The sequence below is a fragment of the Bison bison genome, unplaced genomic scaffold (genome assembly GCF_000754665.1).
Source record: "Bison bison bison isolate TAMUID 2011002044 unplaced genomic scaffold, Bison_UMD1.0 scf7180017864302, whole genome shotgun sequence".
NCBI lineage: Eukaryota > Metazoa > Chordata > Mammalia > Artiodactyla > Bovidae > Bison > Bison bison.
The window spans coordinates 9,079,599-9,095,435 of NW_011494874.1; the positions used below are offsets into that span (position 1 = coordinate 9,079,599).

General features: G+C 49.2%; 1 protein-coding gene across 1 annotated transcript in view; it reads left to right on the plus strand.

Annotated features, from left to right (window-relative positions):
- Nucleotides 1-874, plus strand: part of GSC (goosecoid homeobox) — a 2,571-nt gene extending 1,697 nt beyond the window's left edge. Inside the window, 3 exon segments of the mRNA XM_010851434.1 lie at nucleotides 139-174; nucleotides 177-404; nucleotides 719-874. Coding sequence (XP_010849736.1) covers nucleotides 139-174; nucleotides 177-404; nucleotides 719-874 — 420 coding nt within the window.
- Nucleotides 875-15,837: the final 14,963 nt, after the last annotated feature.

The following is a 15,837-nucleotide window of genomic DNA, read 5'->3' on the forward strand; positions in this document are numbered from 1 at the left end:
TTCTGCGCACCCCACGGTTCCCCGCACCCGCTGGCAGACGTTTTTAATCCAAGTGGTCGCCGGCGGGCGGGCGTGTGCGCGCGCGCGCGCGGCGGCGGCAAGGAGGCGGCTGACCCCGGACGCCTCCCTCTGTCGTAGGGCTACGAGGGCCCCCGGGCTCCGGTGCTGGGTGTCCCCCCGTGCCGCACCAGATGATGCCCTACATGAACGTGGGTACTCTGTCGCGCACCGAGCTGCAGCTCCTCAACCAGCTGCACTGCCGGCGGAAGCGGCGGCACCGTACCATCTTCACTGACGAGCAGCTCGAAGCGCTGGAGAACCTCTTCCAGGAGACCAAGTACCCAGACGTGGGCACCCGCGAGCAGCTGGCCCGGAAGGTGCATCTCCGCGAGGAGAAGGTGGAGGTAGGCTCAGGACTCCGCCGGGGCGCGCCCTCTCCAGCGAAATAAGCTCCCCTCCTCCAGCCGGGTATGCTCGGCTCTCCCTGGGTCTCCCGGCTCTTTGGAAACATCCCCGGGGCGGCCCGGAGGCTGCGGGAAGGCGTTTTAGGCCCAGGAAGTCGAATGAAAATACGGAAGCGGGAACCGGCCCCCTTCTGATGGTGTGCGCTCCGGGTCCCCCCGGTTCCTTGGGCGAGCCCGGGGGGTGCCCGGGCCTGGCGGGGGGCGGGGGCACGGCTTTGATCCTCACCGTTGTTTTGTTCTCCCTGGCGCAACAGGTCTGGTTTAAAAACCGCCGCGCCAAATGGAGGCGGCAGAAGCGGTCCTCTTCGGAGGAGTCGGAAAACGCTGAGAAGTGGAACAAGACGTCGTCGAAGGCGTCGCCCGAGAAGAGGGAAGAGGAAGGTAAAAGCGATTTGGACTCGGACAGCTGACGGCCGCGGGCCGGCCGTGGCCCTTGCCTAAACTCGAAGGACTTGCACACCAGACGATGCTACTTTCTTGCACACGCGCTGCCTTGCGGGAGGAGGGGGGTGGGGGTCGAGGAAGAGGAACTGTAAATAGTGTACCGTCCGAAGGGTGGGCGCCTGGGGTCGGGCCGCCCCGGGGCTTGCAGCCCCGAAGTCCAAGGCCGCCGGCGACTCGCTCCCCACCGTAGTATTTATAGTTAAATTAACGGTGACAGTACAATAAAGTGACGGCGATGTAGACGGGCCGCATTCTGTATTTCCTACCCCACCGCCAGCACCATCCGAGGCCCCCCCCACACACACACAAATTTAGTTAGTCGGTAGCTTCCAAAGAAAAATTATTGGACAGTTCTGATCTGCCTCCAAAAAAAAAGGGGGGGGGGGACAAAAGAGAGAAAAACAAAAAGTCTGGGTACGATGGTCGCAGGACCAGGTGTCCTGGTTTACACTTCCTGCGGAGGTTTCCGGGCAGGGTAGAGAGGGGCATTGCCGGCTGCCTAGGGGAGGTGTTGTCTTGGAGAGGAAGCAGCCTGGGGTTCTGTTCTCCTCGCCCTCGGGGATAGTCAGGACCTTCTCTCTCCTCGCTGCCGATAGATAGGGTAGCCGATAAGAAGGATCCTCTCTAGCTGAGGGATCCCAGGAGCGTCTCCAGAACTCGCTTAGCCCTTTCAACCAGCCCTGGAGCTCCCCAGAAATCCCCACAAGTAAGGCGGCGGGTCCCCATGGAATTAGGCACGCCCTCTCCCGAGAAACTTTCCTGGATCTTTCCTGGTCGCTCTCGCGGCTCCCTTCCTCCCTGTTAAGTGTTTTTGTCTCACAACCCGGCCGGGAGGCTGGGAGCTGTGCGCCCCAGAGCTCAGTGGGGACCTCCGCCGCGCGGCCCTTCGCGCTTCTCAATGGGAGTTTGGGATGACTCTGTGCTCCTAGCCTCAGTTGGTCACAGACTACTGGGCTCAAGATGAGCCTCTCACTTTCTCTGCCGGCTGTCTTGGGTCTACTCCCGATGGGGCCAGAAATGGAAAAGCCCGCGAGCGGCTGGAGCCGGCGCTGGTCAGCAGCTTGGGAAGGCCTAGAGAAGCTTGCTGGTACCAGGGAGGCGCTAGGGATGAAGATGAGAGCCTGCCTTCTGTATGGCTCTCCAGAACATGGGAAGGATGGAGTGGAGGCCGAGGGCCAGCAGGAATAGCTTTTAACGTGTTAAACTTGATTGGTTTTGAGCTAAATGCCTTTTATAGGAAAGGAAGCTAAGGTTCAGAGCGTTTGCCTGCTGCCCAGGAGGTGAGCTTGTCCCTTCTCCTGGGAGGCCTCCAACAAGGTCCCTTCACCGGGAGGCTGTGCATCCTGGCTGGGAGCACAGCACGTGTAAGAGTTACAATTTTTCTTTTCTTTTCTTTTTTTTTTTTTTTTTACAAGAAGCAGTAGTTTTCCCCAGCTTTTTGGGGGAGGGTTTAAAAGGCAGAAGTGACTCCTGGAGCAGGTGAAAGCACTTAGGATATATGGGCTCCCAAGCATCACCTTTCAAATAGAGAGAATCCCCTACCATGAAAGGGGGTGGGGCAGGGAACAATATGGAGACCAGGTCTGCCTCAAGGGGGAAGATTGCCTTGGTTTTTCACCAGACTATTATTTGTGACTTTGGGCAAATGATGAACCCCTCTGCACCTCACCTTCCATGACTGTGAAATGGGCACAGCAATGGCACCTGCTTACTGGGGTGTGTGAGTGTGTGTGTGTGTGTGTGTGTGGACATTGGCCACTATCTCATTAAATCACAAGGACAGCTTTCCCAGCTACTTTTTTAAAAAAATGTGATTATGACATAGTGTCTAGCACTTCAAAATTTATGTACATTGTCTCATTTTACCTTCCAAGTATTCTGAGATGGGAAATGTTTTCACCATTTTACAGAGGAGGAAGTTAAGGTTCAGAAAAGTTAACTACTTTTAACAACATTCAGCTTATAAGAAATAAACAGGGGTGTGTGGGGGGATAACTGTCTCTTTGCTCAATGTACAATTGTAAATTGTACATTTACAATTATACAACTATAATTGTAAATGTTCCCACTAATACCAGTTGTGGTGAGAAATACTCAGGCTGTCCCATTCATTTCAAATGAATCCTGCAGTGGCCATTATTGCACCTCCTCCTTAGACATCAGACTCCCAGGGGGAGCGCCCTGCCTGTGCAGAAGCTCTTCACTGTTCCTAGTTGCTGTTCCCAGATGCTGTTCCCTGCCCTATTTGGAGAGGGATGAGCCCTGCCTTCCACCCTTCCTCCAATACTCCGTTAGTCTACAACACTTGGAAACACAGCAGAAACAGGCAACATCATTCCACCCTGAGAAATCTGACATCTCCAGAACCCTATAATCGCCCGTCTGTCTTTTTCCATGACTTGTCCTCGGCCTCCTTATAAATGGGATCTTTTCATTTAAAAAAAAATTGTATTTGTCTAGTCTGGCAAAGTGTTCACAACAAGTAACAAGAGACGGTTGGAGGGAGGCGTAAGTTCTCAGATACACCTCCCCCAGGAGCACTTGGCGAAAAGCCACAGCTAGTGGGGTGTGCAAGGAGGGGGCAGGGTGGGGAGCCAGAGAGCTGCTCCTAGCTTGGCCGGGGCAGGGCCAGGATGGCAAGAGGGAGCTACATGTCCAGGTCTTCATGCAAGAGGACCCTGCAAAGCACTTTAGTACTGGCCCAGCTCAGGAAATAAACAACACATATCTGGAGCGAAGAGGCAAATGTCAGGATGGTCTAATAACAGTCCTGCCAGCTCCTCCTGCATTCCCGGGGCAGTGGTGGGCCTCAGACCTTTGTCTTAGCCTGCTATCGGGGTCAGGGAGGGCCACGTGATGTCTCAGAGTGGAAGGCCTTCAGAGCTGTCTTTGGACCTTGTCATTGTCTTGGGTGGGAATTCAGATCCCTGTATTAGAAAAGTGGTGTGTGTGTACTGAGGTGGGCAGGAGGCAAACCGGGTGATGCCAAAGTGGTTCCCAGTCCACACAGCACATCTTCAGTTGAAGGTGGTCTCCCCATTTCACAATTGAGCAAATTGAGGCACAAAAGGCCAGGGTGAGAACTGCTACCAGCAAGGGCCAGAGCTCCTTTCCATCAATCAGGCTGACTCAGAGAACCTGGGCTACTCTTTTTGTCGAGAAGCTGCATTTAAGCGAAAGCAGTTGCCCCCAGGGGACACAGGAATTAATCTACTGCAAAGTGCCAGACAGCCTCTTGCAAAGAACAATGACAGCCATTTAGAACCCCTCACATAGGTCTGGCGCTTTCCACTGTCACGCTCTTCTACACACCTCTCAGGCCCTCAGTAGGTGGGAGTCACAGCCCATTTTGCAGATGGGAAATGGAGGTTCAAAGAGACTAAATGCCTTTTCCTGGACACTTAGTAAAGGGCAGAACAGACCTGAGCAGACCTCTCCCACACCTCTTGGGATTAGTGGCAAGATATGGGGTGATGACTTCCAGGTACCGCAAGTCACTTGGGCCAAAGAGGATCTTGGCTGTAAGACACTGACCAGTCAGAGACCGTGGAGTGGGAGGGGGAAGGCGTGAGGATTCTTAAATTCTGCCTGTGTTTCAGGGAGGGTCTGGTCAGCTTAGCTGTGGGGTGGGGGAGGGGGAAGGGCTCAAACAATTGCCTTGCAAAGCATACCCACGGAGAGTATATCTCAATGACAGTTCTTCAATCAAGTTTGCATTTTTTCTGACTTTGGAACTTTGAGTTCACATGCTGTGTCTAGTATAAAGGATGTCATTTTAATGGGTATGTATGAGATCCAAGTTGGCAGATTCCTCTTTCATTTCTCGGCGTATGGCAGAAAACGAGGACTGAGAGGTGGGAGTGATAGGGAACGCTCTTTCTGAATTTTACAAGGTTTTCCGTAAAGTAATTCAGGCCCCCCACCCAAAGATCCCCTGGATCTGTCACCTCAGGCCCCCCAAATGAACTCTCTTTTGTTCAGTGCACATCCAATTAGTCGGTGCTTTAAGTGAAACAGATGCTAGCTTTCACCTGTATGAAGATGGAATTCCAGCCCAGAGCAACAAGAAGTGGCGAGTGGACAGCTGGGTGGCTGACTCTTGAGTCACACTGGGCCAGGCCTCCAAGTGGATGGGGCTGTGGGTTCACCAAGTGACCTGGGACAGGTTCCTTCCTCACCTGCAAAGGGGGCTCTGGTAGAGGATTAGAGATAATGCAAGAACCCAGCAGAGTGTCTGACACATTTATTATTGTGTGTTTTGAAAAACCACCTAAGTAGATTGGAATTAGAAATTCAGGAATGCACCTTGTTTTTAATTGTTGCTGGTTTAGGAGTTTTAGGAGTTTATGCGTGACCACAGGACACAAATTCTAATGAAATTAAATGTGATTGCCCTGGATTTAAGACAAGGAAGTGTCTGATAAGGTATAATAGGTTACATTCTGCCCAAGAGCTTTAGGACAAGGCGACTGACATCGGAGAAGGGCGTATTGGGAGTGGATTCAATTTCCAAGTTTTGTGAAATGACCTTGAAGTTTTTCAAAAGAAAAACGAAAACCAAACACAGCAACCGGTGCAAAGCTCCTTGAGAATTCTGGGGGAAATGGATCCAGCTGGATCTTTTGGCTGTGGGGGTTTCTCACTTGCTGGGGGGGGCGGTGGGGAGGGACCTGGGGTATCCCCGAAGTCCATCCTCTGAGTCACGTGACAACACGGAAGACCTCTGTCACGGTTTTAAATCTGGGTAACATAAAAAGCCATTGTCTTTACCGTCCAAATGACCCACAGAACAAACAGGATGAATTATGGCATGTTGTGGTATTTTCAAGTGGCTCTATAATTTTTGGATTCCAGGAGCCCTCATTTGTTCTCAAGTGTCCAGCCCTGGGAAGCATCAATGAAGAGAGATCTTAAGAATTCCTCTCCCCGCCTCCTCCCCTTAGGCATTCGCTCCGCTTACACTTTCTGTTTTCCTAATTTTGAGATCCTCCTGAGTCTGCTGACCAGATCAAGCGGCTGGGTTCAATCGGATGAACTTCATTTAGCTGGGGGTTTGCACACCCTCCCTTAAGCTGAGCTGATTTATGGAAGCTGTAGTTAGTGAGATAATGTTAGCCGGGATGGATAGTTTTAATGTGTCCGTATCATTTCCTCACTGGTTTACTAGCAGTATGATGCTGAGCCCAGGAGAGGCCTTGGCCTGGCTGCATGATGAGCGGGACTGACCCTGGAAGGGGCCCGCATGGGTTAAGAAGACACCTTTTCCTTGTGGACCTGGGGGAGGCTGAGCATGCTCTCTTGGCAATTGCCATGGCCCCCACCCCCCAACTCAGAACTAACACAAGGGAGCTGGTTTAGAGTTGGGAGGAGGGCACAGAAATATCTAAAAAGTAAGAAATTTTTGGAGAAAAGTCCCGTATTTTCCAGCAGCCTATAGTGAGGAATACGATGTGTCGTAGGTGTGGTGTCGGCGGGTGCAATGTCCACAGGCCGCCTACCACACAGTGGCAGCAGTCCCATGAGGCTGCAGGGCTGCCCAGAGGATGAACAGGCTGCCCCAGGCATCCTTCCTGGGAGGGGCAGCTTGTGGTCTTGGGAGGGCCTGTCCCAGCCAGGTAGGAGCTGGCTGCAGAAATAGCCCTGGGGCCAGCGTAGTCTGAATCGCAGCAGCCAGCGTGTGACCAGCCAGCCTCACGGTGACTGTGTCTGTTTTATTTGTGTCCTAAAGACGTTCTTGACGTCACCCGGCAAGACCAAGCGCTGCGTCTTTCCAGATGGAGTAGGGCTAATCCTCCTTTGAAAATCCTCAAAGTGCTAACTCTGGGACCAGAAAAATCAAACTGCCCTTCTCCAAGAAACAGGGAGGCCCAGAGCATTTGGAAAGATCCCCCCTCTGTGAAGAAGACTCGGAACTTTGTGAAGTCGGAATCCCAGCTGCTCGTTTCATCTGAAGATGTTCCGACCGAAGGCCAGATGGCTGGGACATAAGGGGATGTGCCTGTTCAACATTGTTTTGTATTTGAGGAATAAATATTTAAATCTGAAACCAACTGAATCACTTTCTACTCAAGTGGGCAGGGATGGAAAGGGGGGTGTGTGTGTGTGTGTGTGTGTGTGAGGATGCTCCCTCCCCCTCCACCACCCATCCTAACCATAACCGGGCGTGAAGAGCTGTCCCGTTCTGCTGGTGCAGGATGTCAGAAGTGGGGTGGCGCTAGCTACCTCTGTTTCAGGGTTGCCATTTTTGTTCCATGTCTGCTTTAGCTGCAAGAAGATTCCTAATGTGCGTGTTTTGAAATGGAGACCCCATCCTTTTGTCCTTAGCGTGGTAAATGGCACCCTACTCCAGTACTCTTGCCTGGAAAATCCCATGGACGGAGGAGCCTGGTAGGCTGCAGTCCATGGGGTCGGTAAGAGTCCGACACGACTGAGCGACTTCACTTTCACTTTTCACTTTCACGCATTGGAGAAGGAAATGGCAACCTACTCCAGTGTTCTTGCCTGGAGAATCCCAGGGACAGCGGAGCCTGGTGGGCTGCCGTCTATGGGGTCGCACAGAGTTGGACACGACTGAAGCAACTTAGCAGCAGCAGCAGCAGCAAGGACAACCTGCTCCCTCCCCACTTGGTTTTGTTTCGGTTTCAGCCTGTATGGCAACTGGACTCTGATATAAATGTGAGCAGATGGAAATGAAACCCTTTTCTTGACTACAATTAAAGCTCTGAAAAGATCATAGGTCTTTATGGTTTATTTTTGTCTTTATGGAAGAGGTTCCTATGTAGTTTTGTTTTGTTTTGTTTTCTGCCTTTTTGTTTTGTTTGTTTGTTTGTTTTTGTAAGAGGGGGAAAATTTTCTGCAGTGCTTGGAGGGTGTGGTCAAAAAATGCATCTTATGTTTGGGGGAGGATTGACAGTTTCATAATCGTGTCCTTATCTGATCCCTTCTTAGCCTTATGAGGCTGGGTGGAGGTGGCTGCTGTCATTTTGTTATATAAGGACAGCTACCTCGATGGCTTTTTGCCATGTCCAGCGCTGTTCTGACTGCCTTATTGCCTGTGTCTTATTTAATCCTGTTTCTGCCTTTGTGAACTTGACATTATTGTCGCTATTTTGCAGAAAGCGAAGTGACATTGTCCATCAAGTAAGATTGCATCTGAGACTCCATGTCCAGTGCCGTTTCCACACTGCCAGGCTACCTCCCTTAGGAAGGACCCACCAGGAGGTCTGGGTTCCAGTTTCTCTCCGGTCACCAGCAGGCAATGTCATCTGTGAACTTCACCCTCCTCATTTCCGATGTGGGAGGCTAATCAGGTCCTGCAACACATGAGAATCACCTGGGGTATTGCAAACACAGAAGACTGGTACGGTAAATGCATCAGCCCATTAAAACTAGGAGCACATGAATAATATTATTTATTGGAGATTTTCAGCAATGATAGTAAGAAAAATAATGGCCTCCATTCAGTGCACAAACATGAAAAGTGTGCCCCATCTGAGCCAGGCACTGGTCCAGGTGCTGAGGATACTGGAGGATCCCAGAGTTCCTGGTACGTGGGGGAGACGTTTAGTCCCAAGCAGACAGGCTGTGGTTTCAGATTTCAGAGGCGAATGCTGGGAGAAAAACCAATACTGCTGCAGAGATTCAGGGAGCTGGGGTTGAGGCAAGGTTTGGGATGTTTTACTGTGTGGTGTGAGGTCTGTGTGAAGAGAGGATTCAATGTCATCTCAAGTAACTCTTCTAGAAAGCCAGGATGGTTAGGACTTCCCTGGCAGTCCAGTGGTTAGGACTCTACCTGCCCATGCAGAGTACATGAGTTTGATCCCTGGTCTGGGAAGATCTCACATACTGCAGGGCAACCAAGCCTGTGAGCCCCGACTACTGAAGCCCATGCACCTAGCGGCTGTGCTCTGCAATGAGAAGACGCCGCAATGAGAAGCACACGCACCACAACTACAGAGTAACTCCTGCTTGCCACAATAGAGAAAACCCACACACAGCGACGGAGACCAGCACAGCCCACCAAAAAAAGAGCTGGGATGGACAAATTACAACCAGAGGATCAGTCTGGCCCACTGTCTGTTTTGTCGATAAAGTTTTATTGGAACACAGTTGTGCCCATTCACTTACGTATTGTCTACATTTGCTTTTCCCCCAATAATGGCAGAATTGAGCAGTTGCAGTGGACACTGTAGGGCCTGCAGAACTGAAAATACTTACTGTCTGGTCTCTCTTAGAAAAAGTTTGCTCCTTGTCGGTCTAAAATTTAGAATTTGAACCAGAAATGGAATCTGCTGTTAATGAGGGACAGAGGCAGGGTTTACACCTGTTTGCCTAATGCTTTGTTCTTTTTCTCAGGAGTCTTAGCACAGTGTGAGGCCCGCTGTGATGGGGTGGAGGTGGGATATGAGGCAAGATGTGGAAAAACATAATATGGCACCTGCTGCCTGGGAGCTGCTCTCTTGAGGATGCAGTCTGTGCAAGAAATGATTTCAGGACAATATAAAACAGGATGTAGGGAAGGGCTCTGTTATGTGACTCTGACTTGAAGACCAACAAGAGAAACAACTGCAATCCCAGAAGACTTCCTGGAGGAAGTGGGAATTGCAGGCCAGTTAGTATTGATATTTGGCCAGACTGAGCAGAGGCACAAAGACAGGCAGATATGGCAGCAGTAAGGAGACCACTCTGCTCAGACCAGAGAGGAAGCTGTCACACTCCAGCATTTCCATGTGCAGATTGGCTCCCTCCTGCACGCATCCAACCAACTTGCCAATCCGACTGAGTGCCGGGCCCTGCTCTGCGTTGACTCACAAACATGAACGAAGCAGTGTCCGTCCTCAGGCAGGAGAAATAGGCTGATTCAGCAGGAGATGGCCAGTGCTGGGGTAGAAGGTGAGTGGGCACATGAGGGGTCCTAGAAGGCTTTTTGGTGGTGGATGGCTGTAGCTGCCTGGTTGGAGGCACCTGGTGATTTAGGCATAAAGACAAAAATAAACCATAAAGACCTATGATCTTTTCATAGCTTTAATTGTAGTCAAGAAAAGGGTTTCGTTTCCATCTGCTCACATTTATATCAGAGTCCAGTAACCTATGAACTTCAGCAGAGTGGGAGAGGGTGGGGGTGTTTCAGGAGAGGAAGCAGCCTGACCAAAGGCTTGGAGGGGAGTAAGCAGGGTGCCACCAGCGGTAGCACTTTGCTGGGCAGAGCAAGGAACGAACGGAGTCCACAATCCGGCACCGTGTCATGGTCAGTTCACTACTTAAGGCCCCACCCCGCCCCACCCCTCCCCATCTGCAGAAGGCTTCTTCCCACTCCCAGATGTCAGGAGACACTCAAGGAGATGACCAGGGTCCTGCAAACAGTATTCACATCCACCATCAGCTATAGGCTTTCTGGTCCAGAGACCTCTGCGTGGCTACATCTCATCAGCATCTGCTTGGCATCCTCTCCACCTGCTCTCACGGAAGGAGAGGAAAAACATCTTACTCGGGGCCTTCTGCAAAGATTTTTTTTTTAAATTGCATTTTAAAATACAGTGATTTGTGGCTAATAGTCCAGTTCATCAAAGTCATTTTTCCAGTTGCTGTAATTCTTGGACTGCTGACCCATCAAGGCTGTCCCTACTCCCATCCCTGAGCTCCTAGTCCCTCCCTGACCGTGGGTACCAATCCTCATCCCCGGGCACCGGCCCAGGCCTGAGTGCGGCAGCTTCCAGTTTCTAGAAGCCCCTTCACAGCTATTCACTCCCTGGCTTTACAGCAACCAAGGGCGGTGGGCATGGCGGGGGCTGTTCTTCCCATGTGACAGAGAGACACACCAGGAAGAAGGCCACTAAAGCAGAGGCAGATTGGGTGATGCTGCCACAAGCCATGGACACCTGCAGCCCCCTGGAGCTGGAGGGGGCAGAGAAGGAATGATCCCCCATACCCCCTGCCCCAGAGCTTTCAAAGGTACCTTGGCCCTGCCAACATATCGGTTTTGGATTTCTAGCTTCCAGAGCTATAAAGATAATACACTTCTATTGTTTTAAGCCAAGTTTGTGGTAATTATGCAGCAACCCTAGGAAACTAATACACTGCTTTACCCTGAAATGATGTCCCTAAACCCAGCTCCTTCTACAGTTGTTCACAGTGACACGATGACAGGACAGGGACTTATTCTTTCCCACCCCCCAGCTGAAGCCTTTCAGTTTTTGTTCTTGTTCAGTCATTCAGCTGTGTCTGACTCTTTGTGATTCCAGGGACTTCAGCACACCAGGCTTCCCTGTCCTTCACTGTCTCCTGAAGTTCGCTCAAACTCATGTCAATTGAGTCAATGATGCCATCCAACCATCTCATCCTCTGTCACCCCCTTCTCCTCCTGCCCTCAGTTTTCCCAGCATCTGGGTCTTTTCCAGTGAGTTGACTCTTCGCATCAGGGGGCCAAAGTATTGGAACTTCAGCTTCAGCATCAGTCCTTCCAATGAATATTCAGGATTGATTTCCTTTAGGATGGACTGGTCAGGTCTCCTTGCAGTCCAAGGGACTCTCAAGAGTCTTCTCCAACCCCACAGTTCAAAAGCATAAATTCTTTAGCGCTCAGCCTTCTTTATGGTCCAACTCTCATATCCATACATGACCACTGGAAAAACCATAGCCTTGACTAGACGGACCTTTGTCAGCAAAGTGATGTCTCTGCTCTTTAGTATGCTGTCTAGGCTTGTCATGGCTTTTCTTCCAAGGTGCACGTGTCTTAATTTCATGGCTGCAGTCACTGTCTGAAGTGATTTTTGAGCCCAGAAAAATAAAATCTGTCACTGTTTACATTGTTTCCCCATCTCTTTGCCATAAAGTGATGGCATCGGATGCCACGATCTTAGTGTTTTGAGTGTTGAGTTTTAAGCCAGCTTTTTCACTCTCCTCTTCCACCTTCATCAAGAGACTCTCTCTTTAGTTCCTCTTCGCTTTCTGCCATAAGGGTGGTATCATCTGCATATCTGAGGTTATTGATATTTCTCCTGGCAATCTTGATTCCGGCTGGTGCTTCATCCAGCCCAGCATTTTGCATGATGTACTCTGCATATAAGTTAAATAAGCAGGGTGACAATATACAGCCTTGAAATACTCCTTTCCCAATTTGGAACCAGTCCATTGTTCCATGTTTGGTTCTAACTCTTTTTATCTTGACCGGCATGCAGGTTTCTTAGGAGGCAGGTAAGGTGGTCTGGTGTTCCCATCTCTTTAAGAATTTTCCACAGTTTGTTGTGATCCACACAGTCAAAGGCTGTAGTATAGTCAATGAAGCAGAAGTAGATGTTTTTCTGAAATTCCCTTGCTTTTTTCTATGATCCAGTGGATGTTGGCAGTTAGATCTCTGGTTCCTCTGTGTTTTGTAAATCCAGCTTGTACATCTGAAAGTTCTCAGTTCAGGTGCTGTTGAAGCCTAGCTTGAAGGATTTTAAGTATTACCCTGCTAGCATGTGAAATGAGTGCAACTGTGTGGTAGTTTGAACATTCTTTGGCATTGCCCATCTTTGGGATTGGAATGAAAATTGACCTTTTCAAGTCCTGTGGCCACTAGTGAGTTTTCCAAATTTGCTGGCATGTTGAGTACAGCACTTTAATAACATCATCTTTTAGGATTTGAAAGAGCTCAGCTGGAATTCCATCACCTGCACTAGCTTTGTTCGTAGTGTTGCTTCCTAAGGCCCACTTGACTTCACCCTCCAGGATGTTTAGCTCTAGGTGAGTGATCACACCATTGTGGTTATCTGGGTCATTAAGATCTTTTTATTTATTTATTTATTTTTATTTTATTTTATTTTTAAACTTTATATAATTGTATTAGTTTTGCCAAATATCAAAATGAATCCGCCACAGGTATACATGTGTTCCCCATCCTAGACCCTCCTCCCTCGTCCCTCCCCATACCATCCCTCTGGGTCGTCCCAGTGCACTAGCCCCAAGCATCCAGTATCGTGCATCGAACCTGGACTGGCATCTCGTTTCTTACATGATATTTTACGTGTTTCAATGTCATTCTCCCAAATCTTCCCACCCTCTCCCTCTCCCACAGAGTCCATAAGACTGTTCTATACATCAGTGTCTCTTTTGCTGTCTCGTATACCGGGTTATTGTTACCATCTTTCTAAATTCCATATATATGCGTTAGTATACTGTATTAGTGTTTTTCCTTCTGGCTTACTTCACTCTATATAATAGGCTCCAGTTTCATCCATCTCATTAGAACTGATTCAAATGTATTCTTTTTAATGGCTGAGTAATACTCCATTGTGTATATGTACCACAGCTTTCTTATCCATTCATCTGCTGATGGGCATCTAGGTTGCTTCCATGTCCTGGCTATTATAAACAGTGCTACAATGAACATTGGGGTACACGTGTCTCTTTCCCTTCTGGTTTCCTCAGTGTGTATGCCCAGCAGTGGGATTGCTGGATCATAAGGCAGTTCTATTTCCAGTTTTTTAAGGAATCTCCACACTGTTCTCCATAGTGGCTGTACTAGTTTGCATTCCCACCAACAGCGTAAGAGGGTTCCCTTTTCTCCACACCCTCTCCAGCATTTATTGCTTGTAGACTTTTGGATCGTAAGATCTTTTTAATATAGTTCTTCTGCGTATTCTTGCCACCTCTTCTTAATCTCTTCTGCTTCTGTTAGGTCCATACTGTTTCTGTCCTTTATTGTGCCCAACTTTGCATGAAATCTTCCCTTGGCATCTCTAATTCTCTTCAAGCATTTCAGTGTTTCATTTAATTTTAGGATCTGTGAGAAGACAGCAAGCAAAATTCTGAGCACTCCTTGAAGTTAGGAAATTTTCGTTGCTGTTCTTCTGAAAACATTACAGGATGACATTAGAAGGAAATGCTTTGAAGCTCAGGGGATTGAGTGTGTGACTGCTAAGAGAGAAGCAGAAAGGCCAGTATCCAGTTGATCAGGCTGGTCCGGCCCCCGGATGTGCCTCTGAGCATCTGTCCATGCTGTTCCCTCTATCAAGGATTCTTCTTTTCCCTATGATGCTGCCTTTGGAAAATTCTATCATATTCCAGAAGCTCTCAGGAGGCAGTCATATGAACAGGGAAATAAACACTGGCCCCAGACTCAGAGCCTCACTGTGGTAAGAGAATGTGACCAGGCTCTTTGGGGGCTCAGCATCCTGGTCCCCTGTGTGAGCTTAGATTAGACTCCCACCTCTCTGAGCTTTGGTTTCCCCTTCTCTCAGTTCAGTTCAGTTCAACAGGTATTTATTTAGCATCTATTGTATATCAGGGAGGGTGCTTGCTGGTGGAGATTAAAGAGCATACAAGCTAGTTAAGTAGTTATTGCTTCTAATATCAGGACACAGAGACGAGTGTAGAATGAGTGGGTGAATGAGGAATAAATGAGTGCCTGCCTTTCACCTCTGGCTTGTGGTTGTTCTTGCCGGGCCCTGCTGTGTGGTGGAGCCACCTGCGTACACGTTAGCCTTTCCTTCCACTTTCCTGTGCTGGAGGCAGCACCAACTGCAGAGGGAGGAGCAGACTGACCAGAAGCAGCTAAAAATGCTACAGAATTGGGATTGTTACTGAATGATTGGGCTCATGCAATGAGACCAGGAGTTTGGGTCTTTGCAGGTCATCAGGGTACCCAAGGGCATTATGATCATCCTTCCTAGACTCTTGAATGTTCAGCAAGATAAAATCCCCCTTCTCCCAATCTCAGAGAACTGCCACTTCTTTGTCTGTGCTGGGGTGTGTTACATCAACTCTGTTTGCAGTCATCATGCCGCAGGCTGGGGCTCACAGAGTATCTTGCTGCTGTTCTCTGCAGATCCGACTCAATGTCCCACTGACTCTGACGTTGGACTGACTCATTTCTCATTCTGGCACGGCCAGGTGTGAGCTTTATGACTTGGGCAAGTCGCCTCGCCTTTCTGAGCTTCGTTTTCTTCATGTGGAAGGAAAGAATGGATGTCATACACTTGAGCCAGGGTCTACAAGGAGCAAATCCTCAAGAAATGGGAGCTGTTGTCATTAGGCACTTTGTGTTATGATGTTATTTGCTGCTTCTGGTCTCACTTGTCCGTGGATCTAAGATTAGGGATTGAACTGACTGGGGACAGGGAAGCATACCAGCTTTCGGTGGCTGTCGTAACGCATTTCTGTAAACGTGGTGGCTTAAAACAACAGAGATTAATTCTCTCACGCTTCTGGAGGCCACAATTCTGAAAACAAGGTGCTGTAGGGACGCTGAAGGCTCTTGGAGAGGCTATGTTGCCTGCCTCTGCCAGCTCCCAGTGGCTCCAGGCAGTCCTTGGCTTGTGGCTGCATTAACCCCAATCTTGTCTCCATTTTCACAGGGCCACTGCCCCCATATCTCTCTCTGTGTTAGATCTCTCTCTGCTTTTCTTATATTTAAAGGACACTTGTCATTCATTTTATTCTTTTTAAAATATTTATATTTATTTATTTGGCTGCATTCTGCAGGTGCAGCACACAGTATGAAGAAACTTCGATCTTATGCGTGGCTTGTGGGATCTAGTTCCCTGACCAGGGATTGAACCCAGGTCCCCTGCATTGTGAGTTCAGGGTCTTAGCCATGGTACCACCAGAGAAGTCCTCATTTGTCATTAGTTAGAGGCCACCTGAAATCCAGGGTGATTTCATCTTTAAATTCTCAATTATATCTACAAAGACCCTTTCAAATTAGATCATATTTACAAGTTGTCAGGATTAGGACATGGACATATCTTTGGGAGAGCCACCACTGAACCCACTCCTGGAGGAAAGGAAAAGGAAGGATTGCTGTGAACCCACTTCTCTTACTTCCACAGCATTCTGAGGTCTGCAGCAGACCTCTTCCCCTGGGACTCGCTGTCCAGTCATGCTGAGGCTCACTTACATGTGCCTGTGATGCCCTGGGGTGGGGCCTGAGTGCTATCCCTGCAAGTTC